Genomic DNA, 24,210 nt, shown 5'->3' on the forward strand with positions numbered 1-24,210 from the left:
CTAGACTATATCACATATGTTAATTTGATACATAAAATATAAAAATCCATAATTAGTACTTAAATTTCACTTATTTTAAGCAAATTGCCTCGCATACTAATTATGCCATCATCAAGCTGAACTAACCTAAAAAAAAACCAACAAATTATGACACATGGCTAAAAATACCATGTCAATTTTTTAAAATTTTTATTTTTAAAATTAAAAAACTAAAAAAATAGAAAGAGAGAGAGAGAGAGAGAGAGAGAGAGAGAGAGAGAGAAGACGGTTAGTTAGTGTGCAAGCCGGGTCCACTATTTCTGACCAAGAAGATGTTGGTAGTTTAAAATATAGTGCATTTTACATTGGATAAAAATATTTAATTATTGATGAGTAAAATTTACTTTTATAGTAATTTTGTTCATATTTTAAATAATTATGTTTGAATATAAATAATTATTATATGATAATGATCATAACTATTTGAATATAAATAAATTATTATTAATAAAGATTCTGATTGTACAAAATGTTATAACCATTTAAATATAAGTTTATGTCTATTTATTTATTATAAAATATTTTTTTTAGTATAACCATTTTCACTACTTCTGATTAGAGAATTTGAAGTTTTATTATATTCTAAAGGCATAATTACCTTTAAGAAATTGTTCTTCACGCCTCAAAGCTAAAATTCTTTTTTATTATTTCTCTTTTCTTATTTATTTTTTCTAACAATTTAAAATCAATTACGCCAAATTTATATTTCGCATGAGGAATATACAAGGAAAATAATTTGGCATGATTTGAAGATTAATATTAGAGAAGGTTCAAGATGTCAAAGGATTAATATTTCTATGAACCAAAATATTAATTTTCATAAAGATTTTCATTAGAGGTATATATTTTAGTTTTTACATAATTACTGGTAAAAAAATTAACTAAATGAGATAAATATATTAACAATTTATTTCATTAGTATATAAAGTCAAAACACAATATTCAAAATATTAATTACATCGTATAAGTTTATGCATATACTGAAATTGACTCTACAATTGGGTTTAAAGAATTGTATTATATTTATTTGAAAAATCGATGCTTATAAATACTATGATGTGAAATAGCCTAAAAACATAAAAGAAAAATACATGAATTGATTTATGACCAAAAGAATTATAATTTGTTATCAAGTGATGAATTAAATTAGATTCTAATGGACTGGTCAATTGTTTAATTGTCATATCTTGGCTATATATAAAACAAAAAAATTGTCCCATGTTTTCTATGAAAACAATAAGAAATGGGTAAAGAAATTTATCGTGAGAATATATGCAGAAAATAAGATTTAGCTACAAAATTAATTTTATTATTAAATCATGGCATAAAAATTGAAATAATAAGTTGAATCAAGCTATATGTATGATTTTATCTTTGTGATCGTTTATAAATCAAATGTTGATATATATTTTAAAATTTTATTATTGGTTTAAATTTTGACTAGTGTTTAATTTTTATGAAAATCGATTAAAATTAAATTGATATATGTGAATAATTATTATTAAAATATGATGTTTCATGGATTAATTGGTGGATAATAAACCAAATAATGGTTATTGTCTGAAACAATGGCAGTGTGACATGTATTTTGCCTGCTGGGTGTATTATACTGGAAGTAATTTTACAAAATAAAATTTTATTGTGAACAATCACAAAGTGAAAATCATAAAAAGCCAACAAATAGTTAATCACTGGTTACAAAAAAAGCATCGTTGCTTTTCGCATATGGGATATTGATTAAATGAAAAGGCATACCATTAAAAATTATTGAAGCATTTGTCGGTTACTAGCATTTTGAATGATGCTCATTAATGTTTAATTAGGCATGTTTATAAATTAAAAAAGAACACGCAAATTCAATGTTCTAAAGGCATCAAAACATACATGTGTTTAATTTCATTTTGTGATGGCATTGAGAACATTGGTACAATTTGTCATATATTACGAAAATGAACTGAATAGGATAGAATTTTCTTTCTTATACATATAAGAAAGATATGGACTATGAAAATAGAATGCCATCATTCAAATAATACGTTATTGGTCAAAGACAATAAATATATTTTTACTTTTTGTACCTGAAAAAATAGCCTTTTACAGGCTGTTAAAATGAAAAGTGAATAAGTTTCCTAAGTTTTCAGTAGTTTCATGATGATGGCAAGGATGTAGTTAGTTATATACCATATTAACATATAGGCTTAGATAATAATATTGGTTTGCAAAAGACGTAAGCCTTAGAGTTAGCCAATCAATAATTTAACCAATGCAAATTCATCAAGAATTTTTGCATGAAATATGAGTAAAACTCATATTATAATTATTGTTTATACTATTTTATGAAAATGATTATTTGGATTCATGTTTCATGATTTGCATTGATATGGTGCTTTAGATTTGAATATATTGATCATAAAATGATTGTGAAAGTATTTAAAATTGGACTTAAATATACTACGAACTTTTATTTTACATAGGCATATTGGTCCTATGAGTAAAGTTTGAATTCATTATATATCCTAAAATGTCATGACAAATTAAAAGTGATAAATAACAGATATATATAAGTTGCACAATGGGAAAAAAATAAAGTTCTCATAAAAAAATTTTTTTGAAATCAAATTTAGAGGTTTTAATAGTCATAAACTTGGAATTGGCTACTGGGCAATTAATATATGCATTGGAAAATCATAATAACATTTGAGATAGTTGGTTTTCACAAAAAGTCATCATTATAAATGAGATAACTTCAATAGTCAAATCTACATGATTTGTAAGTATGATATGGATTATTATGGTTAGCTTAGAATAGCCATAAGCCAAAATTGATGCCATAATCTTGATCACATTGTGTTAATTTTTTATTATGTATATAGTCTAATTCATGAATTGTACAAATGATTTATCATTTATGGTTTTATATATTGAAAATTTCAATGTATATGTACTTTGAAAGTCATGAATGATTCAAAGATCTTATGAATATGAAAGCTTTTATAATAGCAAAATGAATGCTATTTGATCCATTTGGGTGATGGAAATGGTTTTGTTCATCATAATAAAAAATTATTAATAGTGTCCATAATGAAATATATTCATATAAGTATTTATGAATTGACATAAAAGTATTAAAAGGAGACTATAAAAGCGTGATTATATTTGAAACATGCTTTTTGATGTAAACTCTTATATTGAATTAAAATATTAAAGTTTTGAAACTTTTATAACAATATCAAGATATTTGCTAGTTATCTTTCACTAAAAGTGGATTTGGAGGCCTCTTACTTACAAAAAAAAAAATTAAATAGTGAAAAGATAAATAAAATGATAACTTGATTAAGTATATATGATATCTTGAATAATTGAATGAGACATTCTCTAATAAAAGAATGCATACTTGCACATAATGGGGGTGATAAAAATCAAAACAAATAAAAATTATCACCATAGTGCTATAAAATTTTAGCATAATTTTATGAGCAAATTATATAGACTAATAAGTTTAGATACTTATTAAAGTAAAATCATAAAAAAAAGTCCTTAAAAATCTTAAAAGGACTAAAATCATTTGGTTTATTCATTGAGTTTATCAAATTGTACTAGAAGTATAATTGTATGAAAAATGTATAAAAATATGAAAATAAAATGGTTGAAATCAATGAATATAGAGTTGTAGCCACAATCAAAACCAACTATTTCTTAAAACGATAAGAATGAGACAATAATGTATATAGCATATAAATGATATACAAAATGAAATATTTAGATATATTAGTCTGAAGTGATTATATTAGATATTTAATTTCAAGTTGAGGTAATTACCATAAAAAAAATTAAATTTCAAGATATTTTGTTAGTAGTACTACAAGTATAATAGATTTAATCCCTTACTATTAGACACCAATAATAAGAACCTCACTTTGAATTAATAACTTCTAATTACAAAGTTTAATGAGTAAAAATAAGTTATTGTTATGTGTCTGTTAAGCATGAGTAAAATTTATTTAAATTTTTTAAACTAGTGTGATCTATTGCACAGGAATGATGAGTTTTTATACTCTTAATAGAGTTTTAAATATCTAAAGTAATGAAAATATAATGAAAACTTTACCTATATAAACATAGAAGTGATACCATTTCAACAAGAAGAATTAAGGTCTTTTTTGTAAATGTTTATGAATATAATAAGCACATTGCTATAATAATGCTAATAGAGGTTATAAACATCTGATAAAAGAATAAATAAGTATTATGTGTGTTATATATCTTTAATTCTAACACTAGGAGTTGAGATTTAATTTATGGACACCATCAACTTTATTAGAATTTTAAGATATAAACGCTAATTGAAGGTTTAAATTGAGAAATATTTTCTTATATTTATAATATTTATTTGTGTGAAAGGTAAAAATTAAGCATCAACATTCCAAACTAGTGGTGGATTGTTGGTAGTTTAGAATATGATGCATCCTGCATTGGATGAAAATATTTAATTATTAATGAATAAAATTAATTTTTGTATTAATTTTATTCATATTTTAAATAATTATGTTTGAACACAAATAATTATTATATAACAGATGGTTATAATAATTTGAATATAAATAAATTATTATTCATAAAAGTCATAATTATACAAAAGGTCATAATCATATGAATAAAAATTTATATCTGTTTATTTATTATAAATAAATCTTTCAATGTAATAATTTTTCACTATTTCTGATTGGAGAATTTGATGTTCTGTTGTATCTTGAAAGTATAATTGCCTTTAAAAAATTATTCTTAATACCTTAAAGTTAAAATTCTTTTCTATTATTTCTTTTCTCTTATTTATTTTTTCTAACAAAAGATCCACCTGTCGTTTTCCCCCCTATATCCCTTCCTCCCACTCACTCCGTGACCTCTTTTTCTTTCTTAAATAACACTTTTAATATTTTAAAAAAAAATTTCATTATGTGATCTCCAAAATGTGATACGAAACATATTTGAAAAAAATTCATTGAAACCTAAAAATTTTATTTCTTAGTGGTATTGTTGGTATATAAAACAACACCTTATTCTTATTTACTTGTGAGGAAATAACTGGATTTTAGATCAAATGCTTAATAATGTTTGCTTTTGTTTAAATTGCTTTTATTTTCAAATAGGTTTGATTAGTGGTGTAATCTTGATTTTTTTCAGTGGGATCAACAAAGTAATACTAATACCCTTGTTTTTCAATTTTTAATATATATTTTTAATTTTAAAGTTTTAAAAAGCTATGTCCTTATTTTTTGCATTGCTTTTATTTTAAAATTTGTTTTTCATTTTAAAAAAAATTTATATTAAAAATCATGGAACATCAATTATATACAAATTTTAAATTTTAGTATAAAATGAGCTAATGCAAACATTTTTTTAATTAATTTTCATAAATGTCAAAATGGGACATATAAAAATAACAAAAAAAAAGTACTTTCATAATACAAAAATGTAAGAATTTACAATCTTTCATACACAGTCTTAAAATAATAACATTGTTATTATACCAAGAAAAACCTAAGGTTCAAATAATAAAAAGAAAATATTCGACGTGAAGATATGCTTTTACAATTACTATAATGAGTTTTCATATTTTGAAATTATTATTTAATTGCTTCATTATTAACATTATTAAATACATCTCTTTTAATATATTTAATTGAACAATAATTCATCAAACCATGCATCTTTTTTAAGTAGTAGATTGAGCAAAAGTGAGAAACTTTGAATGTTTTACTTTTTCAAACGTAGCCATATGGATTGTAGAGATTAGTCTTTAGATGAAATATTCCTGAAAAAAAAAAAGATATCTCAAAAATATTAAGAAGCTAATCAAGCAATATCATTATTGTTAGTGTAAAGTGTAAACCCAATTAATTATCATCCAAATATCATTAACTATAATTATCAATTTTTTATGTCAAACAATTTTTAAAAAATTAATAATAAATAAAGGTAATCAAAATTAGACATAAAATATGAAATATATAATTTGGAATAATTAAACATGTTAATATCTTATTCAATTATGCGCTTAAATATTAGATTTAATGATAAATAAATTTATTTTTATTTAAAAAAATTGAATTTATATTTCTTCTCTCTAAATAAACAAAAGTAATTATTACAAAAAGAAACAACTTATCTTTAAATCTTTGGTTTTTTTTTTTTTTCAATTTTTGAGGATTTTTCCTTGAGTAGAAGGGAGAATGCATTAGATTAAAAAAAAATAAGAATACTAATGAGAAAAAGAAATACCATCAATATATTGTGAACACTTAAGCTCCATTAATTACATACTAAGTTCAACATTGACGGCTGTATTGAAAAGAACTTTTCAAAAGAAAAATTAAATAAAGCCAAATCCAAAGAAAAAGAGTGAGAGAGAAAAAATAATGTCCTTGAAATATTGGTACTACTTCACAAAAAAAAAGCACTTACTTTGACTTTTTACATTAAAATAAAAAAAATAAAAATATCAATTGAATGAAATATATCACTTTACCAATTACCAACAAGGCGTAAGAAGATTAATACTTGAACGAATATGCCAAAATCGAATGATTTGTAAGAAAATAGATAGGCGATTAACCAACCTCAAAAATCCACTAGCCAACCTTGACTAACATAGCATGTGGACCACCACCTATAATTTTGTAGGTCATTGTTCCTCAATTCATCTTCACATGTCATGAAAAAAATTACCTTTCTTTTAGCGTCTAACATAAAAAAAACGTTGTTTTTATAAAAAAAAGAACAACTAAAATTTTTTTATAATGCCAATAATTTGTAATTATTTAATAAAATTTATCTTAACAGGTTAATTTGGTTGAACTTAAAATTAATCAAAAGCATATTTATGATTGAACCTTAAAAAAAAAGCTTCTAATATTAATTTAAAACTTTCAATTTTGAATTGATAAATTATGATTTAAAAAATTTAAAATTTTTAATTTATTAAGTGAGGTAAGACTCAATAAATCACTTTACATAAAAAAATCAATAATAATAAAATGATGGAACTCCTATTATGATTGAAAAACATTACCAACTGTCTAAACTGGTGAATATCTTGATCATCACCCCAAGAAAAAAATCAAACTGATCGACGGACACTGGCAGCCTGGCTTTTGCAGCTATAAGCCGGTGATTGAACTCTCAAGGTTTAACTCAAGACCTCTGCAAGGAAAACTAACCAAAGCTTTACCTGTAAAAAGCTTCTAATACCCACAGATACAGTACCTTCTCAACATAAAAAAACTGGACAGTTTTTCTTTCAATTCTTTCTTAGATCGATGGTGAGAAAAGAGAAAAAAAAATAAGAGGTTACGTTAAGAAGGAAGTTAGTCTTGTTATATAGGGAGAGGTAACAAAGTTATGCGCACGCTACACCTTTTTTTTTTTGGCTTAGAGCAGGCATTTTGTTTGTCATTTTCTTCGCGTCTGAATCAATTGTTAGTTTTTCCTTTTTCTTTTGCCAAAAGACGACAAATTTTCACTACTCAAGTGAGCTTGTTCATAGAATATATATATATATATATATATATATATATATAGAAAGAGAGAGAGATTGCTAATTAATATATAATTGAAGAAGAAAAACGAAAAACTCCTTGTAGTTCCCAACCCCTTACCCTTAAACACTTTTCCAAATATATATTTTTCTTCTTTTTTTCATTTTTTTTTCTCTTTGGGATAGTTTTATTTAAATTATAGAGGCTGTTTTCTTTTTAAATGAATTTTACTAATATATTATTAGGTCAAATAGTCTCAATGCAATGATATCAGTGAAAATATAAACAAATAATAAATTAATCATTTAAGAGATAACAATTTAACGTGATTCGAATAAACTGATTTATATTCATGAATGAAAAAAAAAACTCATTAATTATAAAAAATTATAAATATATAAAAAATCAGTCTCACTCAACGATTAATACCAATAGACCTTCTCAATTTCTTTTCGGTATTCTGAACTCAAATAAATACATATTTATGTACACCAATGCACTATACTTACGTGAACCTCTTTAATCTAATCTAGTCCACTCACAAATATCTAAATATACATACTCATAAGACATAAATATCTAATAATTTTATAAGATGTCTATATCATAAAATTCTATAATTTTCACATATTTTTTTCTCATACCTAATTTTATAGAGACTTTATTTATTTATAATCATATTAACTTGCCTATTAAAAATATCTTTTCTCGTAAAATTCTTTTTTTACAAATTATTTTATCCATCAAATTATATCTAATTAATTTTAAATAAATCTATTATAAAATTTAAGTCACTCCCATCAGCTATATATTATTTTAACACTAAGTCTTTTTATTAGGAGGAGATTTGCCTAAATTAAAAAGGTTCAAAAGCCAAACTCGTTTAGTGAATAAGTTTTTTTAGATTGCACCTATCATTTTTTCAACTTCCGGCAAACCCGACAATTACGAATTATATAGAGTATTATAAGTTTTGTATTTGTTAAAAACTATTAAAAATTAAAATATTTAGAATATGTGAAATACTCGACTTGTTGGAACAAGTTTCTCGTCCAAGCCGACATTGGTCCGCATTCTTTGGATTTGTGTTACAATGCCCAACCCAAAGGCCACCGTCCTAGGGAATTGCTTGCTGCCAATTGCAGGCAGTAGAATTTATTCATGGCATTGGTGAAAGAAATCAGACTCGTTCTTTGTTGACAGCTCCATTGGACCATTTACTGTTAGATTGATGTGTTCAAATATCAACTCAAATCTCAAAATTTTGATTAAAAACATTTTGGAGATATTTTTGAATTTCGTAAAGATACTGTTTTGTGATAAATTCATTAGATACCCAAGTTAATAGATTTATAAATAATAAAAGTTTCAATTGGATATGATATATGATATAAAAATGTAAAGAGAGCTGTAAATTTTTGAGAGATTTGGTTTGTAGACATCTAATGAGATAAAGGGAGAGTGTCCATAAATGTGATTGGTTGATATCTGATTTGAGATTTTTAGATATCAAACAATAGTGCCTAATGATTTAGTTGAGATTGATTTTTGTTTGGTTAGTGATTGTTTGTATTAAATTTAATTACAAGTGAGTTCAAATGCCATTTATTATTGATGTGATTATAATTTTTTATAATTATTAATTTTTTTTTCATTTGTAAATATAACCAAGTTGAATATTAAATTACATTAAATTATTATATTTTATGTAAATATTTTATTATTTGATTTCGCATTTGCTTTCTTGAAGGTTAATTGATGAACTTTGTCGATGTAGTGATATTAGAGCTAGACAAATTAAAGTACCGCAAAGTTGGAGATTGAATATTTTGATGGAACAAATAATTTTAATATCTAACATAATACTATAATTGATGTGTTAGTACAAGAAGGATTGGAGATACTTTTGAATCAAAGAAGCTGATAGGCATTAAGGATGATAGGTGGAAAGAAATTTAATGAATAATAGTTGTAAGTTCGGTATGATCTTCACAGTTAAAGTTAAGTATGTTGTTTTGATGAAAAATCTCCAAAAAGATTGATAGACAAAAGAAGAAATATATGTGAATCAAAGAAGTTGACCAGATTGATTACTCAATTATAAAGAATGAGTGAGATATTCAGGGAAGAAGATGAAGCAATAATTTTGATTAAATTTATAACTGACTAATATGATATCATAACTATATGACTGATAAGGATATTTTGAGTAACAAAGATGTGATTGCTCTAGTTATAATCAAGAAGTGGGCTCTTGAAGGGTAAAAGTATACCTTTGTCCGTTTATAGGCTAAGCTCTTATCAACTTAATATATGATTCGTGGACCGTTGGGCCTTATTCTTTTACTAGTAGATCCCCCCACAGTAACTTGCAGTTGGATTTGGGGGCTCTCGCGTGTTGCCCAATCGTTGCACTACAGTCGGGGCCTGTCGCTCCCAACAATCCAAGTCTCAAAATTTTCAAGTATTATCTCGTCGTGGTATAGAAAGAATTAATATGGTATTTTATTTTCAAAATAAAATGGATTTATGAATTAAAATCATATTGAAACATGCCTTGTTGAGTATAACTCAAAATTTTTATTAAAATAATATTTTTAAATAGTAGAAACCCCATTTATAGGGATAGGAGAATTTTTATGAAAATGGTATTTCTTTCACAAAGCGTTTTAACGTAAAGGTTGTGTCTGGGATTAACAATTCTCGAGTTAGTCAGGCATGGGCCTATACAAGTTTTATCCATCCTTGGGTCACGATCGAGGTTTACATTAGGAGACTTTTCTCGTAACTTTAAATTGTAGAAAGCTGGTCGCCAGTATTTCACAGTATCTTAAATCGTTTTATGGATATACAAAACACTCTTTAGTTTGATGTTTGACAACTTTTAAAAAAATTTTATCATTTTTCAGTTCATGATAGTAACAGGTTTTGATTTGCTACCTAGGATTGGGCTCAGCCATATGTAATTTTGCTACGAATTTCATTGATCAGTTTATTTATCCAAAATTTAGTTTTAATAAATTTGTTTTTTAGAACAATATAAGTAGAAGGAAAATTAGATATCACTCCCAATTGTCCAGATTATGCTCTTTAAATAATATCAAGTATATTGTATGTCGAATTCACTAATAATTTTTCATTTTACAACCAAATATTAGTATTTTCATGCATTAGTAACGAAATTTAAAATTTCCATAAATATAACCATATATTTAATTTAGTAATATTTCATATTATCAATCTCCTAAATCCACAAACATCATGCATGACAATAAAGTTAACCATTATTAATTGACACTTTATCCAAACGGCGTAACCAAACCCACGAGTTGGACCCAAGTTTGACGTAAAAGCCCTAGAGCTACGTGCGTTGACGAAATACTATAAACTCCGCCAAATCAGCTTCGACCCAAACCCCAGATACCCTTAAGCCACTCACCCTACTCAGCCTGACCACCACCGTTGCCACTCTGGTTGCCACCGCGAGCTTCATTCACAATATTAATATTCGTTCCACCAGTATGATCAAGATTCAAGATTGTGGTTGCACCAGCACTGCCGTCATACCCTCCACCATTTCGGCCATCCTCGGAGCTGCTCCGGGGAGATTGAGCTTCGTTCAGTGCTACAGTAAAGTCCCTCATAGCTTCCTCTATCAAGCCCTTCATGGTTTCCTCGTCAAGATTCTGATGACTATTATTCTTGTCAACGTTATCACCTCCAGCTTCAACGACAACGTCTAGAAAATTATCAGCCAATTCTTTCATGGCTTTATACTCTGAAACCACTCTCTTATTCTCTGCAAGTGCACTTTCCACAGATATTAGCCTTGCTTCCATGCGTATTTTCTCCTCTCGCATCATTTCCACCTCAGCTTTCATGGCCTCAAGTGGATCCTGTATTGAACAGACAATATATATAAATATATGAATAAATTTATATTAAAACATGCAAAAAAGCTAGCGAGTTGGATGGACGTTCAACAAGGCTATAAATCAATAATTATTTTTTGCCAACCCAGAGTAGTCTTTGTAAAAAATTTACAGAAAAAAAAAGAAGCTATTTCAGAAGTTTTTACAAAAAGTATTTATATCCACCAAAAATAATCTAATTCTACAAATTAATAGCTATTCCAAATCCACTAAAAATAACCTAACTGTATAAATAGCTATTCCAAATCCACCAAAAACACCTGACTATACATATATATCACAGATTGAACACAGAAAGAAATAGTTACTCCAATCAGAATAACCAAACACAAAAGATTGGAGTAACTACAAAATTATAGAAAGAAACCTTACCATGGGTACTACAAAAATATTCAAAGATCAAAGAGTTTAAAGCTGGCCTAGAGAGAGATGGGGGTTTCAATGGGGTTGTGTGATGAGTGGAAGTGTACCTCAGGCTGAAAACATTAGTAGGGTACTTATAAAGGAATTTGTTATTTTGGCGCCTCTTTTGCAACTGAAGGCAAGCATGTCGTAGGAGCAGGCCTTGCTTGTTCCAAACACACATAGACGTGGAAATAACAAACTCTTTTTCCTTTCTTAGTGCAAGGAAATGGCAAACTCTTTATCAAGTCATTTTCTTCTCAGTAAGAGGAGGCCTAAGACAGGGCCAAATTTGTAATTATCGAGTTGGGGTCTTGACTTCGGCTTTATTTCACTTCACATCCTGGCATCATCTTTCTTTCTATGCTTTTCCTTATGCTGGTTAGAGGCGTAAATGGGATTTGAGTAACCCAAAAGACAAAGGGCAATCTTGATGCAAATTAACAAAACAGTGTCTGATGTTCCTGGTTTTAATGCTGCCGTTTTCCATGATCTCTTTCACCTGTTTTCTCCCAAATTTTTATCTAGGAGGAGCATGTGGGTTGGATAAGTAAAAATGGACCTCTACTGTGGCCTGTTATCTGCAGAAAATAGGTAAGAATGATTAGACTACTATAGTGATTATAGACTAAAGCAATCGGTATCTTATTTTATTTTAGGGAAGAGGGGATTCAAATTTTTTTTTTTTTTAACAAAAGAGGTTCAGAAATAAAAGAAGAGGTTGCAGGCATTGTATTTTGAGTTAAAAAATCATTTCAATTAAATAGGAATTGATTTGGGACTTGAGATTTGTTCAGCCTTTATGTAATTTTGCCACGAGTTTCACTGTTCAATTTATTTGCTTAAATTTTAGTTTTAATAAATTTGTTTTTTAGAACAATATAGCTAGATAAAAAATTAGATCCCAATCCCAATTGCCCAAATTATGCTCTCTAAATAATATCAAATATGTATGTCAGCCTTCACTAATCATTTTTTATTTGACAATCAAATTTTTTAAATATTATTTTTTTACTACATGCTAATCTGTGAGCCTAATAAGTTAATCAATCAAGAAATGTTTCTATTTGTATTTTTCTATGAGTAAAGTAAGTATGACATTTAAATTTAGTTTGGTATATACATATATATTACTTTTTTTTTAATTTAGAACAATTTAGTTTGCATTTAAATTTACTTTTTTTTTTCTAAGATAATTTTAGAAAAGTCGCATAGGGGTGCGGTACTTATAAGGGGAGAGCATTCTCCCAACTATAAAAAAAAAATTCATGGAAAATTGCAGCAAAACACTAAGCTATCCACGGCATCCCTCCTCCTATATTCCAAGGCTAGATTTTGTACATACGTTCATAGCCGCCATCCAGCTAATTCACTGGATAAGATTAAACGTCAACCTTTCACTTTGGACGGTAATAACATAGAATTGGGTTTTGATGTTGCAAAGGTGAAGGCAACCCTTGTCTCCTGCAAAGCATAAAACAAAGGTTTTTTTCCACCATATCTCCCATTCAAACCGACCTCCACCAGGACCACTCCCTGCATCATCTATCCCCACATGTTCTTTTTTCTTTCCCATTTTCCAAATGTACTTTTCATTCCACTAACTACACATATGTTCCTCATGTTACATTGAAAGTTAAGAAAAATCTATCTGTCAGGTGTGGTCGCTTTGAGGAAAGCAGTAGACTGTGCTTTTGATATGTTAGTTATAAATATTTTAGGTTCTGTTTTGGGAGTGAAGTGATGGTGGTGAAGGTTTGATTTTTGGTGTTTGATTATTTGTATTTTGATTTGAGAAATTTTAGAGACCGAGCTCATAGATTTAGTTGAGATTGATTTTTGTTTGGAGAGTGTTTATTTGGATTGAGTTTAATTATGAGTGGGCTTTAGAAGGGTAAAAGTATACCTTTCTCCATTTAAACAGGTTAGGCTCTTATATCAACTTAATATATGATTCGTGGACCATAGGCCCACCTGATATTAACCTTATTTCTTTACGAGTAGAGCCCTCCCCACAGTAACTTGCAATTGGACTCCGGCGCACTCGTGCGTTGCCCAATCCAGTTGCAATACAATCCAAAGTCTCAATTTTTTCAAGTCTTATCTCGTGGTGGCGTAGAAAGAATTAATATGGTATTTTATGGAGATGAATTAAAATTAGATTGAAACATGCCTTGCTAGTATAAATTAAAATTTTTATTAAAATAATAGTAGTTTTTAAATTGTGAAAACCAATTTAATTTGGGATGAGGGAATTTTTATGAATATGGTATTTTTTCACAAAGCGTTTTAATATAAAGGTTGTGTCTTGGATTAATAATTCTCAAGTTAGTCGTGCATGGATCTAAGTGAATAATCAATCGAATTCAAGTTAATATAATATTAAATTTAAACTCAATTAAAAATTTAAAATTCAAAATTTAGTTTGAATTCGATTGAATTTTATTTTTTTTAATTTGAACTCAACTTAAAATATAAATTGAGCTACTTGAATTTATTCAATTAGACTCAATTAACATGTAAAAATAAATTTAATTCTTATATTAGATAAAAAAACTTAATTATTTGTACTTGAACTCGAAGTCAAAATATTTTATTAATTAAAATAATAAAAATATATTAAAAATAAAAATTTAATTAAGCTCACAAGGTACTCAAATCGAATTTAAGAATATTTAAACTCAGCTCGATCGATAAATTAAATTATTCGAGTTTGAGCTCAATTCAATAATAATCGAGTCGAATTTTAATTTTATTTTAATCAAATTCAAATAACTTATGAATATTAATATATCATTTATATTATTACATGAGCTTACACAAGCTTTACCTAGCCTGATTGCGGATTTTATTAGGAGATTTTTCTCATAACTTTTAATCATAAATACGGTGCCTGCCAATATTTTTGACATGGTCTTAATTCACTTTATGGTTATCCAAAACACGTGCTTTAGAGGAGAGCAGGCATGGTGAAAATAACTGATTTTTGCAGAGAAAAATTAATGACCGTATAACACAAGCCAACAAGTTTGCAGGCAGGAATAGGAGTTGGTTTGGAACTTGGGATTTGTTCAACCTTACGTAATTTTGCGATAAATTTCATTGATCAGTTTATTTTTCCAACATTTAGTTTTAATAATTTTGTGTTTTAAGAACAACATAAGCAGATGAAAAACTAGATCTTAGTCCCAACTGTCTAGATTATGTTATCTAAGTAATATCAAATGTATGCATGTCAGATTTCACTAATTATTTTTTAGTTGATAATCAAATTTTTTAAATGTCATTCTTTTATTATATGCTGATTCGAGAGCCTAATAAGTTAATCAATAAAGAGATGTTTTTATTTGTATTTTTTATGAATAAAATGAGTGTTGACATTTAAATTTAGTTTGGTATATATTTTTACTTTTTTTTTTTAATTTGTCTTAGATAATTTTAGAAAGGGGCTTAGGGGTGCCGTATTTATAAGGGGAGAGCATTCTCCCCACTATAAAAAATTCATGGAAAATTCCACTAAAATACTAACCTGTGGCTTTTCTACGCCGAAACTAGGCCCCCTATTATTTTCCACGCGGAAACTATGCGTTTCAATAAACGATTACTTTTCTCAACTTACTAAACTGAAGTCATTCAAAAGCAAGTCAGAATTTCAATAGCATTGCTTTCATGCATGTATTTTCTCCTCTCACATCATTGTCTAACTCAGCTTTCATGGCCTTAAGTGCATCATCCTGTATTGAACAGACAAAAAAAATGAATAAATTTATATTAAAACAAGCAAATTAAAAAACTAGCAATCGAGTTAGATGGACGTTCAACGAGCCAAATAACGTTTATCGATATAAAAAAAAATCTGAATTTTGGTTGGATAAATGAAAAATAAGATCTGAAGCTTTATGCTTTTTTGGTTGTATAAATAATTTGAAATTAGCCAACAGTGTAATTTATTATTAAAATATTATATTTTTTATTCTCATGATTATGATTCAAATTCTCATACAGTTTCAAAAATCAAAATATAATCTGAAACTAAAATAATAAAAATTTAATTGTTGAATATTATATCCACCTTCAAATTTAATCAAACTCTGACATTAAATATTGAAATCATGACTAGATTTGAAGTTAGTTGGGAACTAATATCCAGTATTTAATATCAAAATTGAATTTACTAATTCTTGAAAAGTAAACACTCATGAGTCTTAATTAAGGTAACGTTTAAGGCAATCCAAACTTTGTTTTGTTCATTGTATAAAATACCCAAAAATATAAATAAACTAAAAACACATTTGTCAACACCCGTGCTGCATATATAGATATAATGATCGCTCAAAGTACAAGCTAAATCTCATTTAAGTTCACAAATTCTTGCTACCCTATTGAAGTTCGAACTCTAAATTTTCAACCTTAAAATCAACTCCAATACCATCACTCACTAACTGAGGTAGCAACACTTGCAATAAAATTATATCTAAATTAATGTATAAATTTAATCAATTATTCCGGAACACAACAGGACATTAAATTGAAGATATAAAGTAGTTCGTATATTAATGGGGCCCATCATCAGCCTTGCTGCCTTCATCACCGTTGGTTCCATCAGCTGCGGCCTTCATAGTTTCCTTACCAAGATTCTGATCGTTAGCACGGGCATCATTAATCTCTCCTGCACATACAACCATAAAACCCTCAGCAAATGTATACAGACAATTGATTATTCCTTTTTTTCACCGAAATCGGTTCGATTATATATTTTTGACCGTACAATTGATCGGCTTTTATTCAACCGGTTCAATTGCCAACATGGTCAAGTTTTCAAAGCATATATTTTTTTATTTAAGTTCTTTCTTTTTACCGTGACTGCCGGCGGAATCTCCGTTGTCGAAGCCATCACAGTTCATCATAGCTTCAATACTTTTCATCATTGCTTTTTCATCAAAATTCTGGGCATTCTCGTTGTTCTCAATTGCTCCAATGAAATCCATGAAATCATCAACCAATTTATTCTTTGCCACGTCCTTTGCAAGCATATCCTGATATTTTCTCCTAAGCATGGAGCGCTCCGTCAACTTCTCCTGAAGTTTAATCTGACGAGTCCTCAGTGATTCTTCCATAAGTCTTTTCTTCTGTCTCTCTCTTGCCAACACAATTTCCAGAGCCACAACACTGACTTCTTGGAGATCCTGTTAGATATTCAAGTAGCGCAGAAAAGTCCATATTCATTAATTAACAGCCACATAAAAAGTTAAGATTGTTGTTGATAAATGAATAAAAACAAATTACCGAACTGAAATCATAGGAATAGAAATCTAACCATTTGGGAAAAAGAAGCAGTAGCTAAACTGAGAATAAATTTTATGCTGAAAAAGAAATAAACAGAGGGAGCGTTTTAAGGTCGGGTTTTATCGCGAGATGAAAAGTGCCAAATCACCTAGAATTTATAGGCTTATGGCCAGCCTCGGCCCAGGCGGGGGACCCATCTATTGGAATTTGGCTGTGGAGCAGGTGAGACGTGTCAGTTTCATCAAAGAGACACGAGTGATACCGTACCATCCAACGTGGATTGGAGACGAAAAAATGACAATGCAATTGGAATATTCCTCATATTCCTTGTGTACAAATCATAAAAAGGGAAAAGAAAAAAAATTATTTATAGTGAACACTTCAAAATTAAAATTTCGTCTAGGAATTAAAATCAATTTTATCTGTATATTATAAGATCAATATTCAATTTGATCATTATATTTTAATTTATTGAAATTTAATATTGTATTTTTTAATTTTGTTGATTTTTTGTTATTTCACGACTTAATTTTAAGGTGATACATGTTTTTTTTTAAATAAATATATAATTAATGTTTGTGCTACTCGTTTTTTTCTTTTCTAATTAATGTTTCATTTATCTTCCCCGGTTTAAGATATTTAAATTTTAATTATAGATAAATTTCAATGCATGTTCTAAATCTAAAAATGAAGTAGTTAATTCTTAAAGTACTAAAAAAGTAATGGAAATTATCGTTACCCGAAGTTAATAATGATTTCTCATAAATTAAAAAAATTACAAATAAGGCTAGAAGATAAAATGGAAAGATATGTAAGTATAATAATTTCATAAGGATTAATTTTTTTAGGTATGATTCATAAGGATTTAAATAATATATATTTTCGTTGGAAGTATTTCAAAAATAAAATCTTAATGCATCAAATCAAATTGGAATATTATACTTTAAGATCCTCATGTGAATTAATTTGAATATATTTGGAATTATATTATAAAAAAATGTTGATTAACAAATAGTTAATTATTCTAAATTTAATCATTTATACATAGGTTTGAATCAATACATGCAAATATATATATATATATATGCGAATATGTAATTATGTAACTTTTAAGATGATATAATTAATGTTTGTCGACTATGTCTTTTTGGTATCAAAACTTATAAGAAAAAGACACACACAAGATGACAAGATTATGTGGAAAAATAAAAAGGGTTCATTTCTTTTAGAGTATTTTATTTTCAATTTGGAAAAAGCAGAATTCAAAGTTCTAGATAATGTTCATTAGGTATCTTAAGCATACATGTTTGTCACAATGGAACAATGGCAAACTAATTATCGTCTTCAAGACTTCACCTGAAGCCCATTTATGATTGGTGACTTAACAAGTTAGCAACATATTTTGACAATTATCAAAAGAGAGTTGGCTTTGTGCTGGACAGGCAATGCCAAGTACGGTGGATTTAGCCCAACGAGAGTCACAGAGACAGCAATTGACTTGGTCCCTGAAACCAAAGGTTAGTTAATGGTCACTGATCTTACCTTAAGCTAGCAGATATGGTAGGGTCATGATACCTTGGAAAATCTTATTTTATATCTTCTTGCAATCTAAGTTTTTATACTTTTTAGGAATTTGGTTCCTTTTATTGAAGTACCAAACGCTAGTAGTGCAATTAACGAATGATAGGTAACATACATGGTGAGTCTTTATTATGCTCTGTTTTTTTTTTTTTTAATATTAAAGATTATTAGAGATTAATTTTTTATTATTAAAATTAAAATTTTAATATCATATCAATATATTAATCATTGCTTGATTTTACTCTCTTGCATTAACACGTAACTAAAAACATATTTAATTAAAAACTACTGTATGAACTCAATTACAAGATTCCTCCGTAGACAAGGCCTTTTATAAAAAATGACATTCTTTGATAAAATTATCCATCAAAATATGTTTTTAAATTTTTACATAGACAAAAAATCTATGAAAAAAATTTTCAATACCATAATTCATATTGAGATTCAAGCTTTTCATTAAGATACTGTTTGACATAATGTCATGGTTGTTAAAAAAAACATCTGGCAAACTTTTCTTTGGATCATGCTTATTTCTAGCTAGCAAACTTGCTAAAATTAATTACGTCTTGAATTTGAAGAGAAATGCTAAAATTAATTGCCTCTTGAATTTGAAGAAACTCAAAACTCAAATTCAGTTCAAAAAAAAAAAAAATTATATTGAGTTCCACGAGTTTGAATTAAACTCAATTTTAATTTATTAAAGTAAAATTTTGAAACTCAATCGTAACCTAACTCGAATGAGTCAATAGTTCAAATAAATTTGACCAAAAGGGCTAGTGTGAAAAAGAAAAAGAAAAGTGAAAAAATTTGTGAACAGAGAAAACAGAATTTCGCAGCCATGGATGACCCTTTGGGAAAAGCCAGGGGCTAGCTAGGAAAATTCAGTGCCACGAAACATATAAGTATAAACATAATTAAATGTAATATCTTCAAATTCCATGGAACCAAAGGGAAGGTGAAAGCCCAAGTTAAAAAACCGAGAGGTAGAAGCACTCTACTCTCTCTCTCTCTCTCTCTCTCTCTCTCTGGAGTCCGTGTGGTGCTATCAGTCTTTCTCTTCTGAGACGGGCTTTCTTGACTCTCTTTTTACTTTGTTTTGCCTGGATTTCGGTTTATAGTGTAGGATTCGTTTTTGGGTCTGTTTATTTTTGCACATTTTTTGTGGATGGATGTGTAGTGTTGGATAATTAATCGATTTGATTAATTTAATTTGAAAAAATTAATAATTTATTTTTTTAATAAATAATCAAAGAGATTAAAAATTTTTAAATAATTAATCATAATTAAATTAATTTAAATCGATTTTATTTGATCAATTCGATTAAAGAATTTAAATTTTTATTATTTTATTATTATAATTAATTATTTAATCATAAATTTAGTTTAATAAAATTTAAATTTAAATATCATTTAAATTAAATGATTAAAAATTTTAATAATTTTAATAATATTTTACAAAAAAATTTTATTTTATTTTTTTATTTTTACTTATTAAAAATTTGATTAATTTAATTAATTTGATTATTAATTTTAAGAATAAAAAATTAATCGAATTAATTAATTTAAAAAATCAATTATAATTAAAACCAAATAAATCAAATTAAATCAATCAAATTAACTCTTCATTCTGTTCGATTTAAACGGATTTTTGCTCAAATTGTTTACGCGTATTTTGCTTTTCTTGTCGTGGCGACAAGGCCATTGACTCCGTGGAAGCACATGGATACAACGGTACTCCTACAAGAGAATCAAATGTTTTGCAGGAAAAGCAGATGCATACAGCAGCAGAGGCGAATATTCACAATCAGCGATTAATGCTCCCTGACTCCGGGGATTCTGGAAGCTGCTAAGATGTCGGAAGGGGAGTCAGAACAGCGGAAACAAAGGTCAGTCTTGCCGAAGGATTCAGTTGGGCTACAAATAGATAGATTTGACAGATCTGTGTGGTTGATGCTCAAAAACAGAGTCGATGCATTGGAGAAGAAAAAGAGAGAGAGAGTCAAAAATTACTTATAGGGAACATATAAAATACCCCAAAATATGAATAAACTAAAAACACATTTGTCCACACTCGTGCAGTATATATTATTTGTAGATACAATACTGTGTGATTAACGTTCAGTACTAGGTTCAATTAAAAAATAAAAAATATTTCACTATATTTATATAACTCAATTTCTTTATAAATAGTTTACATTGTACTATAATTATTGAATATGAAAAGAAGATAAAAAAACAAATTATTTTTTAAAAATAACATTAAATAATTTTAAATTTTAATACATACAATATATTATTATATAAAAAAAGAAAAAATTAATCCTCATTTATATTTTGATTATTTTATGTTCAAGAAAATAAATTGCAGACAAAGACAAAGAAGGAATTATAATTACTACTATGATTTGAGTCCACATAAGAACATGCAATAAACGTCAGCTTAGTGCATTTTAAACGTGCAATTGCTGTAATTATTACTATCATTACTTTCTAGTCTTTACCCATATATATATGAAATTTTGTGATAGTTTAAAACTTTTGTTGAAAGAGTTTATGATTTTTTAGTTTTTATGCAATTTCAAATTTTTGACATAAGAACTTTTTTTGGATTCAAGAAGTTCTTCAAATTTTGGATACGAAAGTTATGTTTTTGGTCAATAGGAGATTGGGTTGTGAAATTTTGGGTGTAAATATAGTTATTACACATGATGGCGATTTTTTTTTTTTTTCATTAGCTAATCCCTTATGTTTAGGTTTCCATCTGTTGCTGTTTATCTCATACGGTCAAAGATTTCAGAGGAAAGCCTTTGACACAAAATTTGACAAAGTTTCCCTTGAAATTGAGCATGTTCCTTTTTGGTACCTGTTGAAAGTCTATTCCAAACTCCCAAGCAGGTTAAACAAGGCATAGCAACTTCCATCTAGAACAGTTGATTAGTGTAGTTAATAGCATCAACCCAAGTTTTAGGTTGTCCTTAATTACCCATTACAACAATTTAATCTCTCGTATGATCAAGTTTTTCAAGCACAGGACATCATAAATTTATAATGCAGTTAATGAACTTGTAAAAGAAAAAGAATCATGAATTTTCTAGCCTTTTCCCACCAATGAACGTGAAAAAATAAAATAAACAAACAAACAAACAATTACATTAAGAAATTCAAAGTACAAGCTAAATCTCATTTAAGTTCACAAATTCTCGCTACCCTATTGAAGCTCGTACTCCAAATTTTCAACCTTCAATTCAACTCTAATACCACTCACTAACTGAGGTAGCAACAACTTACTATTACTTGCAACAAAATTGTACTTAAATTAATTGACAGAATATTTAATCCAATTATTTCTGAACACAACAGGCCGTAGTTCGTAAATCTTTCCATATAAATGTTATTAATGAAACCCATCATCATCCTAATTGCGGCGATTCCCATTGTACCTGCCAACATAACCACCAGCGTTCCTGCCTTCACCGCCGTCACCTTTTGTTCCATCAGCAGCGGCTTTCATAGCTTCCTCACAAGATTCTGAGCGTTCTCAGGGGCATTATTAATCTCCCCTGCACACAACAACCATAAAATCCTCAGCAAATGTATACAGACATTTTATCTTTTTTTTTTTCACTGGAATCGATTATATGTTTCCGACCGTACAATTGATTGGCTTTTATTCGATCGGTTATATTGCCGACATGGACCAGTTTTCAAAGCATTTATTTTTTCTTTAAGTTCTTTCTTTTTACCGTGATCATCGGAAAATCCTCCATCATCATCGCCACAACTGCCAACTTTGTTCACCGGAGCAACAATTTCATCGACCGTCGTTTTTCCTTCAAGACCTAAATCGATTCCAGGAACAGTAGTGTCTCCTGCATAAACAACAACCATAAAAGGAGTTTAATAATATGTTCTGTACAGAACAAGTAACCGGCTTTCAATCAAACCAGCCAGGCCGGTCAGGTTCTGAGAATCGCAATTTTTCCAGAGCTTTTCTTTTTACCGTAACCGCCTTCAAATCCTCCATTGTCGACGTCGTCACTGTTCATCATAGTTTCAATAGCTTTCATCATTGCTTTTTCATCAAAATTCTGGGCATTCTCGTTATTCTCAATTGCTCCAATGAAAGCCATGCAATCATCCAACAAAATTTTCTTTGCAGCTTCATGTGCAAGCATATCCTGATATTTTATCCTAAGCATGGAACGCTCCCTCACCTTGTTCTGAAGTGTGTGTTGATAAGCCCTCAGTGATTCTTCCATCAGCCTTTTCTTCTGTCTCTCTCTTGCCAATACATTTTCCAGAGCTAAAGCAATCACATCTTGGGGATCCTGTTAGATATTCAAGTAAAGCAAAAAAAGCCATATTCGTTAACAGTTAAGATTGTCGTTGTTGATAAATGAATAAACACAAATAACGAAACTGAAATGATAGGAATAGAAATCTAACCATTTGGAAAAAATCATTCGGCAAAAAGACCAAGGTGAACTGAGAGGAGTTGCTAAAACTGAGGTACAATTCGGTACTGAAAAAGAAAGATACAAAGGGTGATTTTAAAGCCGCCTGGATACTTGTGGCCAGCATCGCTCAAGGTGGGGGGCCCATCTTTTGGAGTTTGGTTGTGGAGTAGGTGAGACGCGTCACTCCTTTTCAAAGAGACAAACGACACAGTATCGTCCCACGTGGGATTGAGATAAAAAAATGAAAATGTAATCGGAATATTCCTTTTTTTTCTTGTCTATAAATCATAAAAAGGGGAAAGAAATAATTTATTTGTGGTGAACACTCCAAAATTAGACCTTCGTTTCGTTTGTTTTATGAAAAATCATTTTTTAAAAATAATTTTTATATTTTTAAAAATTTATTTGATAAAAAATTAATTGATCATTGAAAAATAATTTATTAATCAATGAAAAAATAAATTTTTTTAAATTATCTTATGAATTAAAAAAATAAATTTTTTGAAAAAAAATTATCTATGGGTAAAATTATTTATCAATATTTTTTGAAATAATTTTACTTATAAATAATAGTGTATTAATAAATAAATTATATTATATTAAATATATTAATAATATTATAATAATAAATAATATACTTTAATATACTATATTAATAAATATTATTAATAAATAATATTATAATATATTAATAAATAATATAAAGAATAATAAATAGTTTTATTTTAAGTATTAATTATATTAACATAATATTTTAATATTAAATATTATCAAAATATAATTATTTTTTAATAGTAATAATTTCAATAATAAATAATTTTAATAGTAAATCATTTTTAATATTTTAATTGTTATATTAATATTATTTAAAAAATAAATTTTTTAGAAAAAAACAAATAACAAAAAAAATTTTTCATTAATTTATCCAAACAACAGAAAATTTCTTTCAATTTTAAAATGTAAATATTTTTTAAAAAT

General features: G+C 27.8%; 3 protein-coding genes across 5 annotated transcripts; all 3 read right to left on the reverse strand.

Annotated features, from left to right (window-relative positions):
* Positions 1-10,769: 10,769 nt before the first annotated feature.
* On the reverse strand, positions 10,770-12,782 carry LOC149514948 (uncharacterized). 2 transcript variants are annotated; one of them, XM_089742866.1, is made up of 2 exons: positions 11,977-12,782; positions 10,770-11,470 (listed from the first exon to the last, which is right to left on the reverse strand). In XM_089742866.1, the coding sequence occupies exon 2, from the start codon at positions 11,453-11,455 to the stop codon at positions 11,015-11,017; it is 441 nt and encodes a 146-aa protein (XP_089598992.1). In that variant the 5' UTR covers positions 11,456-11,470; positions 11,977-12,782; the 3' UTR covers positions 10,770-11,014. The 2 variants fall into 2 exon arrangements, with proteins under 2 accessions (XP_089598992.1, XP_089598991.1); XM_089742865.1 differs by having other exon boundaries at positions 11,879-12,782.
* A 3,475-nt stretch (positions 12,783-16,257) lies between these two features.
* On the reverse strand, positions 16,258-17,315 carry LOC111295388 (uncharacterized). The gene is made up of 3 exons (XM_022888854.2): positions 17,226-17,315; positions 16,767-17,094; positions 16,258-16,577 (listed from the first exon to the last, which is right to left on the reverse strand). Exons 1-3 carry the CDS (start codon positions 17,226-17,228, stop codon positions 16,462-16,464), a joined length of 447 nt encoding a protein of 148 aa, XP_022744589.1. The 5' UTR covers positions 17,229-17,315; the 3' UTR covers positions 16,258-16,461.
* Positions 17,316-21,903: 4,588 nt separating this feature from the next.
* Positions 21,904-23,364, reverse strand: LOC149514949 (uncharacterized). 2 transcript variants are annotated; one of them, XM_089742868.1, is made up of 4 exons: positions 23,222-23,364; positions 22,776-23,103; positions 22,519-22,644; positions 21,904-22,335 (listed from the first exon to the last, which is right to left on the reverse strand). In XM_089742868.1, the coding sequence occupies exons 1-4, from the start codon at positions 23,354-23,356 to the stop codon at positions 22,283-22,285; spliced, it is 642 nt and encodes a 213-aa protein (XP_089598994.1). In that variant the 5' UTR covers positions 23,357-23,364; the 3' UTR covers positions 21,904-22,282. The 2 variants fall into 2 exon arrangements, with proteins under 2 accessions (XP_089598994.1, XP_089598993.1); XM_089742867.1 differs by having other exon boundaries at positions 22,430-22,644.
* Between the last annotated feature and the right edge of the window lie 846 nt (positions 23,365-24,210).

The sequence above is a fragment of the Durio zibethinus genome, chromosome 14 (assembly GCF_047325235.1).
Source record: "Durio zibethinus cultivar Kanyao isolate XHJ-2024 chromosome 14, ASM4732523v1, whole genome shotgun sequence".
NCBI lineage: Eukaryota > Viridiplantae > Streptophyta > Magnoliopsida > Malvales > Malvaceae > Durio > Durio zibethinus.

What these genes read in the sequence shown, in the direction of transcription:
- LOC111295388 (XM_022888854.2), bottom strand. An exon ending in AGATTCCGCCGGCAGTCACG is followed by an intron (nt 16,578 to 16,766) that starts GTAAAAAGAAAG and finishes TTGTATGTGCAG; the next exon opens with GAGAGATTAATGATGCCCGT.
- LOC149514949 (XM_089742867.1), bottom strand. Translation starts at nt 23,356, where the DNA reads ATGCTGGCCACAAGTATCCAGGCGGCTTTAAAATCACCCTTTGTATCT. An exon ending in CGAATGATTTTTTCCAAATG is followed by an intron (nt 23,104 to 23,221) that starts GTTAGATTTCTA and finishes AATATCTAACAG; the next exon opens with GATCCCCAAGATGTGATTGC. An exon ending in CGAATAAAAGCCAATCAATT is followed by an intron (nt 22,336 to 22,429) that starts GTACGGTCGGAA and finishes TGTTGTGTGCAG; the next exon opens with GGGAGATTAATAATGCCCCT.